The following is a 16,525-nucleotide window of genomic DNA, read 5'->3' as shown; positions in this document are numbered from 1 at the left end:
GTTTTGTACAAAAAAAACCAATGTAACCAAAAGTAGAAGGAAAGCAACAAAGTTGGGAAAAAATTTTATAACAAAACTCATTTGACAAAGGTTTAATTTCCCAAATATATAAGGAACTAAGTCAAATTTACAAAATTTACAAAAAATCAATCCAATCCGCAATTGACAAATAGTTAAGGGATATGGATTTTTCAAATGGAGGAATATGAAGGGTTATGAAGTTTTCAAATGAAGAAACTAAAACCATCAATTATCACATGAAAATATGTCCTAATCCCTCCTGATTAGAGAAAATGCAAATAAAAATAACTCTGAGGTACCACTAATATGTCTAATATGGCAGCAAAAGAAAATAATGAATGTTGAAGGGGATGTGGCAAAATTGGGGCGCTAATGCATTGCTGTTTAGTTGTGACTTGTTCTAACCATTTTAGAAAGCAATTTCAAATTATGCCTAAAGGGCTTTAAAAGAATACATCCTGTGCATTTTTTGGAAATTAAAGGGGTGTCCTTCAAATGGGAAATGGCTGAACAAGTTGTGGTTATGTGATGGTGATGGAATACTGTTGTACTGAAAAGGTGATGAACTGGAGGAATTCTATGTAAACTGGAAAGACCTCCAGGAATTTATGCAGAGGGAAAGAAGGAGACCATTGTACACTGAAAGTGAAACATTCTGGAATGATCGAATGTAATGGACTTTGCTACTATTAGCAATGCAATGATTCAGGACAATCCCGAAGGACTTACCAGAAAGAAAACTCTCCACATCCACAGAAAGAACTGTGGGAGTAGAAACAAAGAAGAAAAACATGATTGATCGCATAGTTCTATGGGAATATGTTTGGGGTTTTGGTTTTAAAAGAGTACTCTGATGCAAAGATGAATAAAAGGGAAATGGGTTTTGAACAATGATACATGTATAACCCAAAGGAATTATTTATCAGCTAGGGGCAGGGGAGAGGAGATAAAAGAAGGGTGAGAAAGATCATGAATCCTGTTACCATGGAAAAAAATCTAAATAAATTTATTAAGAATAAATAAATAAAAATTAAAAAATAAAACAGAAGTATTTATTGGTAGGGGGGCAGCTGACTTACTCAGTGGATTGAGAACCAGGCCTAGAGATGGAACATCTTTGGTTCAAATTTGGCCTCAGACACTTCCTAGCTGTATGACCATGGGCAAGTCACTCCATTGTCTAGCCCTTAATGCTCCTCAAATCAGCCTGAGAATATCAAAGTAACCTTAAGGGCTTGTAAATTCCAGTCAAAGAATGAATAAGGGTCAGAGTAAGGTGGTCCTCCTAAGGAAAACAACTTGAAAGGTAAGCAGAAAGACTATTTCTGGTGATGAATGAGAACTGAAAGTAAAATTGTGTCAGAGGTCTTTTAAGAAGCTTCATTGTTTTTGTATGTGAAAATATTTCTAATATCATCCATCTTGAAGTTATGAACAAGTGATGTATCCAAGGACAGCTTTTGCTTGTTTAAGTTTGAAATTCCTTTTGGCTTGGGAAAATGGAATAAAAATCCATTTATTTTCTGCCATCAGAGGAAAGAACTTATATTTATGTGTGTGTGCGCGCCCCCTCCTTCCTTCTTTGTTTATATCATACTTTGTTTCCTTCAGAGGCAGAGACTAATTTTGAAGTGAAGGAGATGTGTACCAACCTGAGCCTTTTCGTGGAAGGATCTGGCCCCCAGAGATGCAAGATTGAGGGTCCTTGTGACTTTATTTTGAGAGAAATCTGTGAATCTGATATTAAGGTAAATAAAATTCCAATGAGTGACTATGAATTTGATGAAACTGCAGAGAAATTCAGACGATATTCAGGCCTAAATCAGTATATGAAATCGACCATAGGAAATGACTGTTCTCAGGATAGTGAATTCAGCACATGCTTTCCTGAAGAAGGAGGATTTATACGGTTGCAAGAGAAACCTCCTGAAATGCTCATGTATCTAGGTAAGCTAGGGGGAATGACCTTGGACCGGAGTTTAGACCTCATTAAACATCGAAAAAGTAAACGTATAGAGATGCTTTCTGTGAATAATAATGTTGGGAGACCTTTCAGTCCAAACTCTGAGCTTCGTTCTCATCAAATAATCCACTCTGGAGAGAAACCTTATGAATGTAAACACTGTGGAAAGACTTTTACAATGAGGGGCAATCTTAACAGACATGAGAGAATCCACACTGGAGAGAAACCTTATGAATGTACACACTGTGGACAGGCTTTCACTCGGAAGGGCCATCTTGCCAGACATCTAAGAATCCATACTGGAGAGAAACCTTATGAATGCAAACAGTGTGGAAAGGCTTTTCCACGGAGGAGCCGTCTTGCTGCACATCACAGAGTCCACACTGGAGAGAAACCTTATGAATGTACACAATGTGGAAAGGCTTTCACAGGGAAGGCCTCTCTTCTATTACATTTGAGAATCCACACTGGAGAGAAACCTTATGAATGTACACAGTGTGGAAAGGCTTTCACAGGGAAGGGCTCTCTTCGTTTACATATTTTGAGAATCCATACTGGAGAGAAACCTTATGAATGTACAGAATGTGGAAAGGCTTTCATTCAGAGTTCCCAACTTGCTGCACATCAGGTAATCCATACTGGAGAGAAACCTTATGAATGTATACATTGTGGAAAGTGTTTCACACAGAGGAGTAATCTTACTGTACATCAGAGAATTCACACTGGAGAAATGCCTTATGAATGTAGACAGTGTGGAAAGACTTTTAGATATCTGTCTGATCTTCGTAAACATCAGATAATTCACACTGGAGAGAAACTTTATGAATGTTCATAATGTGGAAAAGCTTTCATGCACTTGGTCTCTCCTACTGAACATGTGAGAATCCACACTGGTGAGAAACTTTATGAATGTAAACAGTGAGGAAAGGCTTTTTCACACTGAGATCAATCTTGCTATACATTAGAGAACCTACACTAGAAAGAAAACTTGTGAGTGTACATGATGTGGAAAGGTTTTCACTAGGAGGACCAACTTGCTGCAGGTAATCCACACTGGAGAAAAACCTTATGAATGTAAACAATGTGGAAAGGCCTTCACACTGGGATGGGTTCTCTTGGTACATATCAGAGAATCCACCCTGGAGAAAAACCTTATGAATGTAGACAATGTGGAAAGTCTTTTAGGTGTAGGTCTGATCTTTGTAAAGATCAGAGAATTCACACTGGAGAGAAACCTTATGAATATTCATAATGTGGAAAGGCTTTCATAGACTGGGGCTCTCTTACTGAACATGTGAGAATCCACACTGGTGAGAAACTTTATGAATGTAAACAATGAGGAAAGGCTTTCACACTGAGATCAGTCTTGCTGTACATCAGAGAACCTAAGCTGGAAAAAAACCTTATGAATGTACACAATTTGGAAAGGCATTTTTCATAGTGTATCATCTTTCTAGGCATCAGAGCATTCATATTGGAGAGAATCATTATACATGCCATCAATTCACAGAGACTTTCACATGAAGTTCCATAATTGCTTCATTTCAGAAAATCCCATTGGAGAGAAACCTCATGAGTGATGCTGATCTTATAATTGTCACTTTAACTTATTTAACATAAGAGAATCCACACTAGAGAGAAACTGTAGGAATATGATCAATGTGGTAAGGCCTTCAGGCAACAATCAGGTTATTTGATTGAAATCTTATTCTTCTCAAAAATGAAGAAAGACTTTGAAATGGAGAGTCCAGAGCTTATTCATTATGAGATAATGTCTTCTGAACAGACCAATTCCAGATGGATTCCCTATGGTAAGGCTTTCAGCCAGAGATAATCTCTTCCTTTGTATCAGAGGATTCATAGTGCAGAAAAACCTGATGAATGTGCTCAAGTTGTATATGTTTTCTTCAGGAGAAGGGTGATCACTATTGTTTAGAAAACTAGGAAAGGCTTTTTGCTGTAGCCCAGCCTTTATATATTGTACCACAAGGGAGCCTTCATTAAATACCCCAAATTTCATACTGTGCAAAGAATATTTCAATGATAAAGACTTTTTCTCTGAAATCCTAATGCTTGTCATTTGTCATCTGATTTCTGAGTCTGAACAGAAGTCCCACCCCTCTGATGATGTAATAATGGAGGATTTGAGGTGTCCAAGCCCACCTTGTCCCTGAAAATATCAACTAATGGGGACTGGGGCATCCTAAGGTTAAACTGTCAGGCTAAAGAGAAACAGGACACAACTCCCTTTATAAGCAAGAGGCAAGGCACCCTCTTTTCTGGGGATGATGGTGAAGGAGACTTTTTGCTTAAGAGAAATCTCATGCCCCCATTGATACTATTCTCAGAGAATATCTTCCTTCCCTATATCATTTCCTACCTTTCCCTCCCTTACCTTATATGTCTGTGGAGTTAATAAGGAGAGTAATTAGAGAGGAGTTCAAATCTATGTAGGGTAACTATAATTGACAGCATTAGATATAAGGAAACTAGTCAGCCATTATTTATTCCCTTTAGATATCAAGAGCACCTTATAAGCTTGGGTTAAGGCAGGTCCTTACTCAGACTTCATTTTTATCTCCCTTCCCCCACCTGAGGTTCCTGAGACCACTGTTAGGGCTTCCTTTGATCCATTTTCCTGACACATCATCCTTTAAAGATAATAAACCCTTTTGTGTTTAACAGACCTATTATTATAATTTGTCAGTTATTAAGAAAAGGAAAAGAGGGAAAGAACCAACATACCCTGGGCTTGAAGGGAAGCCAGGGTATCCATCTTGAAGGAAGGTGTTACTTCAAAACAAGTCCCTTCCTGTGAAATTAACTAAGCCTGATTGTTAATTTCAGTCTAGTCTATTTCCCTCATCCTGTGTTTAACTCTGAGTCCTGGTCTATAAGCCCTGTTGTATTTGCCTGAAACTCCTTATTCCAGCCTACCTGCAACCTAGATTTCATACTTAGCAAATTCCTGATAACCTCCTTTCAAAATCCCCTTTTACCATACACCTTTCCTCTTTATCCTCATAACATAGCTCATCCTACCCATGAGCAATCAATGGTTTTCCAATTGTTTAGATCTAGTTTTCTTTGTTTGGAAAGTGTTTTGTAGTTGTTTTCATATAATTGCTGTGTTTGTTTTGGTAGATAGATTCCTAAGTATTTTATATTGTCTAGGGTAATTTTAAATGGTATTTCTCTTTCTACCTCTTGCTGCTCTAATGTGTCCTCAGGGGTTTCGCGAGAGTTAAAAACTTTTTCTGCCACTTTAAGTAATTCAGTCAGAGATTGGGCCATAAATGCGTCAGCTCTCTGGAGGCCAATGTCAGGGGCCAATTGATTAACAAAAGCAAGAAGAACAGCTATCTGGCTATTGGGCGCTGTTGGGTCTACCGGGGAATAAATGCGGAAAGCTTCCTGCAGCCACTCCAGAAATGCGGTGGGGGTCTCTTCGGGGCCCTGCCTAACAGAATTAATTTTAGCCAAATTAGTGGGCTTGCGGGCCACTGCCCGAAGCTCAGCGAGGAGTCTGGTGGTAGGACTGAAGACGCTCCCTACCTTGATCATTGGTGTAGTTCCAATCCGGCTGTTCGGTGGGGAACACTGTGGCAAGGTATGCAGGGTCAGTGGTGGGTCTCCTATCGTCCCCAAGAACCAACTTTCTGCCTTCAACAATGATCCGATCACGCTCCTCACCGGTGAAGAGAGTGTGGAGTAACTGCTGACAATCATCCCAAGTGGGGCTATGCGTGAGGAAAATAGACTTGACCAGGTCTATTAGCTTCTGGGGCTGCTCAGAGAAAGGGGGATTTTGATGTTTTCAATTATACAGGTCAGAGGAAGTAAAAGACCAATATTGGAAAACAAGGGGACTCCCAGCCACCATGGGCCCGACCGTTCGGACTGGTAGGATGGTGGGAGAGGAGGGGGCTTCCGCGGGATCGTTAGGCAGTCAGTGGCTGCATTAAGGGTGCCCGGCCTCGGGTGCGATGAGCTGGAGGAGGGCTGGGTAAATCAACTCCCTGTGCTGCCACTGCCTCGTTCCCATCAAGAGGAAGAAGAGGGTATAACTGAGGAGCATAAGGAGGGGGCAGTAGAGGAGGGTCAGAGAGGGGTTCCTTGGGCGGAGGAAGGACTGGAGGCTGAAGGGGCTCCTTAGGCTTCTCAGAGGAGTCCCTGGGCTTAGTTCTATTGTCTAGTGAAGCTGCGAGGATGTGGACGGCCTCCGTGTAAGGTCTCAACCAGGGTGGAGGATCTGAGGCCAAGTCCTGCCAGGTCAAAATGTAGGGGACCCGGTCTGGATGCCCTTCCGCTCCTGGAAGGAGGACATGTCCCCAAACGGCAGAGATGACACTGCTCTGCCAGGTACCTCCTCGGGGCCACCCGCACTCAAAGGCGGGCCATTCAATGTTGCAGAAGATCTGCAGCTTTCCCTTATGTACTGTCAAGCCCAGGTTTGTGGCTCTTGACTTAAAATCAGCATAATGTTGAAGGACCAGTTCCAGAGGGGTGGACTGGCCTTGGCCCATTTTGGGTCCAGAGGTTGAGAGAATGAGGAGATAAATCAGAGAGGAGGATGAGGAGGGGGGTGATACCGGTGAAGTCAAAACATCCTGCTGTGGGCGACTGCCTGTCATAGGCTGATCACCCAGCCCCTCCCTTATGGCCAAAAAGTCCCAGTTTGTCTATAGGCGTCACCTAGAAATCACAGGGTGCAATATGTTCCCAAGGAGGACTCAACCCCCCCCATCCCCGTCTTTTTATCTAGTTGAGAATAATCTTGACCTGGTGGAAACTCGAACTCCGCCTACCTGGCGGGACTCGAACTTCACCTGGGGGGGTGGCCTCAAACTCCCTGAAAGTTCCCAGTCAGTGCCCTGGACCGTAATCCTTCTCCCTCCCTCTCAAGTGCTTCCCCCGGTTCCCAACTGGCCTAGTCGCGGTCGACTAGAACTGCGGTACTTTCGGGGCCCAGAAACAGGTAGGAGGTTTGGACAGATGCCGTGGGGCGAACCCCTTATCCCAGAATGGGATAGGCCCCGGAGCTTGGCATAGGATGTCTACAAGGCACAGAATCTGCCATCCACTAAGCCATATTCCTATCGAGAGTCCTCCTCTCCCCCATACTTTCAATCACCACACACACTCCACTCAGCTCACCTGAAGGTCTGGTCCAAGGCAGTGCCTTCAGCCCTTCTGTCAAGGGGTTCCGAGGTGGGGACCAAAGCGGACGAGCCCCCAAATGTTGGGATCCGAGTCGTAGCCCACCACCAAGGAAGACCAGCAGACAATGCAATTAAGCAAGAAGGGTTTTTTTTATTGATCTGGTGTACACCAGGGGAGCTCAGCCTAAGAGTTCCACCTGTGGCTCATGAGTACAGGAGTTTTATGCCTGCCCCTTATCAGCCTATGGGGTTCGCAGGCATCTCTTGCAGTTAGGGCATTGACACATCTATGTACTTGTCAGGGGTCTGCAGTTAGGGTGTTGACACATCTATGCCTGCTTGCCATGTCTTGCAACGATATGTTTTGCAAGGGTCAAGCGGCTCCCTGCCTTGGCCTCCCTCACTATATTTTGTCAAAGGCTTTTTCGGCATCTATTGAGGTAATCATATGATTTTTGTTTGTTAAATTGTTGATATGGTCTATTATGTGGATGGTTTTCCTAATGTTGAATCAACCTGGCATTCCTGGTATAAATCCCACCTGATCATGGTGGATGATCTTGATTACTTGCTAGAGTCTCTTTGCTAGTATTCTATTTAAGATTTTTGCATCTATGTTCATTAGGGAGATTGGTCTGTAGTTTTCTTTCTCTGTTTTTGATCTCCCTGGCTTTGGAATCAGTACCATATTTGTGTTATAAAAGGAATTTGGTAGGACTCCTTCTTTGCTTATCATATCAAATAATTTGTATAGTATTGGGATTAGTTGCTCTTTGAATGTCTGATAGAATTAACTTGTGAATCCATCAGGCCCTGGTGATTTTTTCTTAGGCAGTTCTTTGATGGCTTGTTCAATTTCTTTTTCTGATGGGATTATTTAGATATTCTATTTCTTCTGCTGTTAATCTAGGCAATTTATATTTTTGTAAATATTCATCCATTGTCCCAAATACTGTAAAAGTGAAATTTGAGAAATGCCATCCAAAAGTATATGTATTTTCTGGACACGGGGAAATTATCAAACTACATTTCCCGTGGTCCAACAGGTTTCCGGTCCCGGTTCTTTGGGCGTGGGGAGGCCTATGTCTCAACGCAGGGAAGAGTTTATAATCTCCTGGGTTAGGAGGGAGTGGCCTCTTGGCCAGCAGACTCGGGAGGAGGGAGGTAACAATTATGGCTAGGCGGCAAGTTTTGAATGCTTACAAGCGCGTGGTCTAATAACTTTATCTATCAGCATGGCTTTAATTAAATTACTAATAATTATTATTATAACAGCCTTTATTATTTTTCATACTTATAATACAATGCAGACAAAGCGAGGAACAAATCTGGAGCTCAAGTCCTCAAGGTTCAGGAGCAGCTTTTTCACACACATTTACAGCCGTCAATGTCGAATATAGAGACCCCAAACTTGTGGCTTAGTGAGATCTGATGAACCCCAAGTTTTAGAAATAGCTTGTAGGCTGGAGACCCCCAAAGCTTCCCTCTTCCCATGAGAATCCACCCTGAAGGAAATCTCAGGCTAGCAGTTGCAGACTGAATACTGGACCCCAGGGTAAATGCTAAATACCCTTTTGTCTTGGGTAATCTTCTCCATTGTATCAAAGACCCTGTCCCAGGAAGACACACCTGGGCAGGAACCATCCTTTAGTATCCATTGTTTAAGCAGCCCCTTCCCTTACACCCTAGCCTCTGGCTAGGATTCCTTTCCCAGCCTTGATTGTAAATCCCATCCTTACCAGTATAATGTCAATTATCTTTCCCAGCCCCTGGATCTTCCCAAATGGTATATACATTCCCCAATTTCCTTTGTTCCTTGGAGTCCTCATCTAGTGCAGTGTCACTCCCAGGGGGTCAGGGATCAGAGCGAAGCAGTGTTCAATCCTGGACTCTGCACAAGGTGCAGCTCTGCAAAAGAGGCCAGGTAGCCCTCATCCCCCTTTCCCTTGATTAAAGAGTGGCTTTATGACTATTTAATAGTTCTGTATTTTTTATAAGTTAACACAGCCATTATAATATAAAAAATAATCCCAAATGATGGTGTTTTGTTCCATGAAGGACTTTCCTCCATTTTCATTGGTCCAAAGCAGAGAAGCCGCCTTTGGGGTTAACAACCCCAACTCCTGCCCTCTGGATCATTTCCATTCAAAGCTTCTGCCAACCATTGGTGAGCCTTGAGAAACCCAGAAGCCCCTGTAAATGGAATTAACTCACCCTCATTCATTCTCTAGACTTTAGCCACCAGGAATTATGTCACCCCACCCAACTTAGAATTAAGTGGGGAGGAGGCAGTCTGTGACACACATGTGCTAATGAGTGACAAATCAAAAACAAGTGATGGCCCCCTGGGCAGCCCAAAACAGTGTCCAGGTTGCCATTTGTCCATGTGAAACTGGATGTGGATGCAGGAAGTGAGGAAAGCTGCTGTCTTTTAAATATGATGGTAACTGCCTGTGAGGGACTTTTGCTTTTTGAACTGGGTATTGGAGGATCTCTGGTGAGACCTCAGACTGCTTCCCCTTGAATTGTCATGTGGGTAAGTTAGGCTGACTTCCTTTCCTTTTCCTTGGCGTTTCTGGAGGCTCCATCCTCAAAGAGGCCTCTCTTCTTAGAGGAGGCCTTGTGCCTGGAAGCCTTGTTTAATAACTCTCTGTGCCCCCTCTGCTGGGGCTTCTGAATCCCTACCTGGTTCAGGCCTTCTCTTCCGGGCCAGAGTTTCTCTCATTTTCCCTACCTTCACCATTCTTAATTATAAATAAACTACCATAAAAGTCATCCTGACTTGGGTCTTTTATTTTGGAATCGAGTAATCAATTCCTGGTGCCCAAACTTTAAATATCCAGACCAACCACAATCTTTCCCATTTTTCCCTTTTACACCCCCAAGTCTTTAATGAGGACAGTGAAGACGATGCTCTCAGGGCCTCCCCACAGACACGCTCTGGGGCTCAGGGAACATCCTCTCCCAGGAGAGGCACCCCAGAAGGGCATTTTCCAAGGAACTAAAGAACTTGGGATCTTCGTGCCCTTTGGGGAATAAAGGGAAGGAAGTGTAGAACCCCAAAGTTATGACACAGAAACTAAGCAAGCACAAGCAAACACAAGCTAGGGACTCCCCAGTCAGGACAGTGCCAAGAAACCCACAGTCACTAACAATAGGGTGTTCCTTAGGACATGGTGTAACTCGGCTCCCTCCCGAATGATTTGTGTACCCTCTGCAGTTAGCATACAAAACCCTGCTTCCCTCCCAGCAGGGTCCAGGCTGCTTCTAGCTTCCTGGACCCTACCTCTGAGTTAGCATTAAAACTCCTATTGTTTATTACATTGCGGGCTGGACTCATCCTTGCTATGGGGATCTGAACTGGGCATAACAGAAGGACATCTGATGGGCTTCCAGGCAGGCTACGGAAGGAGGCTTCAGGCAGGGACTCCCCAGGAGAGGCCGAGATACCAGGGGAGACGCTTCTGAGCCAACAGGGAACTCCAGGGTTGATTCTGTCTCTCCTCCTCCTCAGAGGCCTTCAGGGGTGCTCGATGGCTTCTTGGCGGGTCTGGGAGGTCTTTGAAGGCAAGTTCCCAAGGACAGAGGGACCTCTGGGGGTTCCATAAAACAACACTGTCAGCATCAGTGAGACGCCTTGGCCCAGTCTTCTCTCCTGCATGTAGCTTTATCCACATATCTTCATGTACCCATTATTCTGACCTCCTCTTCCTCCTAGATGCCCCCTTTCCTCTCCCATGGAGCTAACAAGGGCCAACACCAAATCCTGTCCCTGGAGGATGGGGGTCATCTGTGCCCTGAGGCCTCCCCCCCCCACTTCAGCCCAGGAAGTTGTACCCACAAAAGTGCCTCTCTGCCCACCCCCCCTTTGGAAGATAAAGTCCTGAGGGGGGGCAGCAACAGGCTCTGACAAGGCTCAGGGAAAGGCCCTTTCCTTGTGGAGGCCAGCATGAAGGCAGGCCCAGGGCGGGAGACATTTCTGGTTGGAGGAGAGTTAAGTTGGGGGCGGGGTCCACGCTTCAAGGAGAATAGGACCCCCTGGGGGGGACGGCCAGGGGCAGCCAGATGGCTCAGTGGATAGAGAGCCTGGCCTGGAGAGCCGAGGTTCTGGGTTCCAATGTGGCCTGGGACACAGAACTATTAAGTAGTCAGAAATTCCACTGTTCAATGAAGGAAAAGGAGCTCAGTGCTTTCCTGTCAGGCCTCCAGAGTCCCAGACTGGTTGCTCCAGACAAGTAGCCCTGGGACAAGTGTTATAAGGGGATTTTAGGATGTAATAAGGGAATCTTGCAGGGATGTAATAAGGGACTGAAGCTAGGGGTAATAGCTGATAGGAATAGGGAACAAGACAAGGCAAGGGATCCAAGGATGGAGGTAATCAAGGGACTAGGCTAGGTAGTAGGGAAATTAAGGCAATATTGTGGATGAGGAAGGTACAATGATGAAGGTTGGTAGTTGAGGTGGTAGGAGAAATAAGGGAATGTCTAAGTTTAGGGAGTATAACACTGAGGTACCAAGGGTTGCAAGGGAGAGGATGAGTTAATCTAAGGCAGGCAATAGCAGCAGGGAAACACAGACTGGGACCCAGTTAGAGACAAAACACTGAAGGGAAACAGACTGAGCCCTTCAAGTAAAAGGACACTTTACAGAGCCAGGTTAGAGCCAGCCAAGAACGGCTTGAAATTGACTCGAGGCTTTAGTCAGTTTCACAGGAAGGGACTAGCAGGAAGTATTGAAGTTTCACTTCCTCCAAAATGGATACCTTCAGCTTCCTTCAAACTCCAGAGAGTAAGTTATTCCTCTCTCTCTTCCTCCTCTTATTGATCAACTAATGAAGTAGCCAAAAGGTCTTGATTAAATACAAATGGTGTTTATTGTCTTCTAGGATAGATTGGCAGGGCAGAGGATACAAGGTAGCCCAAACAGCTGCTTAAAGAAACTTCAGGTGGGGGAAGGGAAGCAGGAATGTGAGACTGAGAAAGGACCTGCCTTAACTCAGCTCTCAGGTGGTTTTGTAATCAATGGAGTTAGGAACGTTGGATACAAAGATTCAATAGATAATTTGTTGCAAGGGTAAGCCCTATTTCACTATTTAAAATATCAAGTTTAAATTAACACTCTGAACTACCCTCCTTTCAAACTGTCACAGGAATTCAGGCAAGGAGAATGAAGGTGGGAATAAGGTAGGGTGGAGAGATTCAAGGAATTAGCTAAATTAACAAATCTCAAAAGAAAAGCTGCAAAATATAGGCCAGGTTTCAATCTCAAGAAGGAGCTCAGATGGACCCTGGATTCTCTCCACGAGTTCCCAGGACCAACTGAACTTTTCCCAAGATTCTAAACTCCTTAACTGACAGAAGAATTCTGCAAATCCGTTATGCCCCCTCTCTTCACCACACAAGTGACTGAGCTCGATGGCAGCTCCGAAGAGCCATGAAACCTGGGAAGTTTCTATAGGCTTTTGGGAAACCGAGGCACAGGGAAATGGGAGCATCCAAACTGTAGGGACAGGCTACGGTCAGGCTTGGGAAAGGAAGCACAGCCAGAGGCTGGCTGTCAGGAAAGGGGCCACCTACAATGGACACTGAGAGGAGGCTCCCTGCCCAGGGGGGGTCTTCTTGGGACAGTCTCTGGTACCGTGGGGGACACAGCCTGAGACAAAAGGAGGCCTTAGCTTGGCTGAGCCCCACCTGACTGGGACAGTCCTTTACCTGAGCTCTCTTGTTCAGTCTGACACTGGATTCTCAGGGGAACAAGGGCGAGCTTTGGGGTCTCTGACTAAACTTGGGGTTCTCTTAGATTTACATTGACACTTCGGAGCCCTTCTGGGTCTTCTGGAGCCCAGACTCAGCCCTGACTGTGACACAGAAGGGGAGGCTTAAACAAGGAGGGGAACATGGCAGGGGGAGAGCTTGGAGAAGGCAGGGCTTGTGCTGAGGAGGGAAAGGGTCAGGGAGGAGGAGGGAGGCCAGGAAGGCCCCACTGGGGGCTGGAATGGGGAGCCTGAAGGTCTGAGTAGAGGCCTGAGGCAGAAAAGCCTTCCTGCTGAGAGAGGGCAGGAGTCTGGTTTCTGGGGGCCAGGCTTGGGGGTACCTGCAGGAAAGAGCTCCTCCTGGGCTCCTGGGGGATGGCAGGCCTAGGAGGACCACCAGAGGGGGCTGGACCCTCCCTGTTGCCTCCCCTGAGGGCAGGTCCAGGCACCTTCCTGAAGGCCTCCCACTCTGGGCCTCCTTTTAGGTCTCCCTCCCAGCTCAGCCTGGACAAGCCCCTAGACTTGGAGAAGGAGAGTTTGGAGTCCAGGAAAGGGCCTGCTCCCCCCCCCCCCCCAGCCTAGCCCTGTGTATTGTCCCCTCCTGAGCCCCCAGACACAGCAGAGAGGAATTCAGAGCAACAGCCCCAGCCCTGAGGCCAGAAAAGGAAGAATTGTCCAGGGAGAGCCTCCCTTCCAGGGCCTTTAATTCCTCTGTGCCTGCTGGAGCTCAGGTTGGAGTCAGGGAGGCCTGAGATCACCCCCTGCAGGACCCTGGACAAGTCACTTTAGCCTGCTTGCCTCAGTTTCCTCCTCTGAAAAATGGGTTGCAGAATGGCATGGCGAAGCTGCCCGGCCTCTCTGTCCAGAAAGCCCCAAAGAGGGGGAAGAGTCAAACAGGCCTGAACAGCCTGAGCTCAGCAGCCCTGCAGACAGACACACAGATACCCCCAGACTGTCCTCTCCATCTGGGCTTAGAACCTGGGCTCAGCAGCTGCTGCTGCCTTCTGTGGCCTCCTCAAGGGCAGGAGGGGAGTTCCTGGGCCTCCTCCAGGCCTCTGAAGGGTCTTTGGGCCTCCTGGGCTGGGGGCGGTGCTGAAGGAGATCCTCCCCAGCTGGCCCAGAGGCCTCAGGCTTTAGGGCCCAGAGTGAGCAATCAGCTCTGTTTCCCCCAAGATCCTCTCTGGCCCACCTCCCCCAACATCCCCGCTTTTCCCTCAGGCTCTGATTCTATAGATCTCACAATGGGGGAAACTGAGGTAAAGGCTGGGGAAGGGCCTTGGCCAAACTCCCCCAGTTGGGAAGTGTCTGAGGCCAGATTTGAGCCCAGATCTGGGGTTCCAGGCCCAGGAGGGCAGCCTTGGAGTCAGCAGATTCCCCCAACAGGGCATAGGATTGGCCCCTCCTTTGGGGTAGCACCAGGGTCCCCCCAAAGCAGAAGGAGCAGCAGGATGTTCAGAGATCTCTGGAGGAGGGGAAGCTGTAGGAAGGCCTTGGAAGGCCTGGTTCTGAGCCCCAGAATGTCAGCTGCTGCCCCCTGCCTCAGTTTCCTCCTCTGTCAGAAGGGGGGGGATCCTAGCACTTCCTCCCCAGGCTTGGGGATCACAGATCCAAAGAGTGATCAATCTATAGACACTTATAAGACACCTGCTGTGTGCCAGGCTGAGGCAGGTTCCAGTCTAATGAAGAAGATGCAGGTCAGGGCTGCAAGGGAAATAGGGGGAGGGGAAGAAGGCTGCAGCTAGCCAGGCTGGGGAACAATTCGTGTATGCCCCTCCCCCACCAGGGCTCTAAACATTGGGGGTGAAGGAAGAACTCCATTTCCCAGAATGCCGTGTCATGACTTCCTGCAAGCCTTGGCCCTCCCCTTTTGGAAGACTCCATTTCCCAGAATGCCGGTGTCGTGACTTCACGGGATTCTTGGCTCCTCCCCCTGTGGCCGTCCCAGGGCATGCTGGGCATCACGTGAGGGCAGTCTTCGCTCCGGGAGGGATCCCTCGTGGTGGGGAGAAGGGGAGGGAGTCAGTGCACTGGCGCTGCCTGGACTCCCTGCTCTGGCCGAGGAGACTTTGTGCTCTCTAACTCCCGGGAGCGAGAAGCCCCGGGTGGACCACTTCCGGGTAACTGAGGCTGGGGATGTGGGGTGGGGGTGGGGGGAGAGGGGTAACTTCTCCGCGTGGGCAAGAAGAGAGGTGCGGCAGGGCGGTGTTTCGGGGTGTCAGTGAGTGTGGAGGGACGAGCGGGATGTCTGAGTGTGTCCACGTCTCACGTGTGAGTCTCCGTGTCTATCCGTCGCTTTAAAAGATTATACAAAAGGGACAAACACGGAAGTGTCCGTGTCCCGCTGGGTGGCTGTCTGGAACAGAAGCAATGGTGGGGTTTTGCCCGCCTCCAGAGCGGAGAATGGGCTCCCCCCTCCCCCCGGGCATCGGAGCCGGGAGGCAGCTCGGGGAGGGGGTGCAGTGACAGGGTGGGGTGGCTGGTCCTGGCCCTTCCCCAAAGGGGATGTTGAACTCAGAACAGACCAAGGGAAGAAGCCAACGTGAGCCTGGTCAGGGGGCAGCGGAGGATGCCTGTGCCCACATGCCATCGAGGAGGTCGGATCTCCGGCACTGAAGAAATGCCAACCTGATGCCAGTCTTCCCTTGCAGTGCCTCCCTTTTCCCTCATTCCTCGGTAATGTCCCCCCCAGGAAGTCCCCTCAGTGCGCCCTTTCCAACCAGTGCAACTTCTGAATTGAATGAAGGCAAAGATGGCCCCAGAGAGGGAGGGGAGGCTTCTTCCTGGTCAGTCCAAGGCCCTCTCCAAACCTGAGGCTCCCCGTTGCCCCCTTTTGTGAAGAGTCTCCCCTGAGGTCAGGGGAAGGGCCTGGGAGCCCCTCTGAGCCCTCCCCCTCTCTAATTCCCCACAGGTGTAAGAAGAGGAAGTCTCCCTGCCTCGGGGCTCCCACCCGAAGGACCAGAGTCTGGCCACAGCAGAGACCCCTGAGCCCGAGGGAATGGCCCCCAGAACCCGGAGGCTCCCATCCCAGGTGAGTGCAGGCCATCCCCAGAGCTGGCTGAGCTCTCCTAAGGTGGAATCCAGCAGAACTAGGACTTCTGTCTTTCCCAAGCCTCCAGGGCTGCCATCACTGCTTGCCCTCAGTTTGAGCTGGAGGGTCACCCCCGGCTGCCCCTATATATAACAGGTTCTGGGGGTTTTCCAGGGCTTTGGTAGCCCCTGCCTGAATGAGCAGGCCCAGATTCCAGACAGACAGGCACAAGCACTGTCATTTCTTCATCCATCCTGCAGTGGGACCCCCTCTGTCAGTGGGGGATGCCTGTGTGTCCCACAGGGCCAGGGATGGCACAGCACAGACTCTGCTCCTGACCTCCAGGACCCAGAGTTTGGAACAGCTGCTTTACTTGAGAATAATGTCAAATATACAGGCTGCCTTTGAGGTCCTGAGGCCATTGAATCAAGTGAACTACTTTGGACTTCCCTCAAGGTAAACCTTTCTAGAGATCTTGAATAACAAACACTTGGCCCCCTTGGATAAGGTCCAGTAGACCCACCCAGATGTTCTCTTCTGAGAAGACACTGAAAACAGCCAGGTATAGACAAAGTTCCCTCAGCTCTGGAGAAGCCACA

The 16,525-nt window shown here is 47.6% G+C and overlaps 2 protein-coding genes across 2 annotated transcripts in view; both read left to right on the top strand.

Moving 5' to 3' along the window:
* Positions 1-16,525, top strand: part of LOC123240825 (leukocyte immunoglobulin-like receptor subfamily A member 2) — a 289,397-nt gene that overhangs the window by 161,570 nt on the left and 111,302 nt on the right. The window lies entirely within an intron of this gene.
* On the top strand, positions 1,983-2,804 carry LOC123239049 (zinc finger protein 239-like; the record flags this gene model as incomplete). The annotated part of the gene is made up of 1 exon (XM_044666319.1): positions 1,983-2,804. A coding segment is annotated over exon 1 (822 nt), but the record flags the coding sequence as incomplete, so codon positions are not given.

This window comes from Gracilinanus agilis, chromosome 3 (genome assembly GCF_016433145.1).
Source record: "Gracilinanus agilis isolate LMUSP501 chromosome 3, AgileGrace, whole genome shotgun sequence".
Taxonomy (NCBI): Eukaryota; Metazoa; Chordata; class Mammalia; order Didelphimorphia; family Didelphidae; genus Gracilinanus; species Gracilinanus agilis.
Note: the sequence above shows the minus strand (reverse complement) of the source record. Positions and strands in the feature narration are given on the sequence as shown.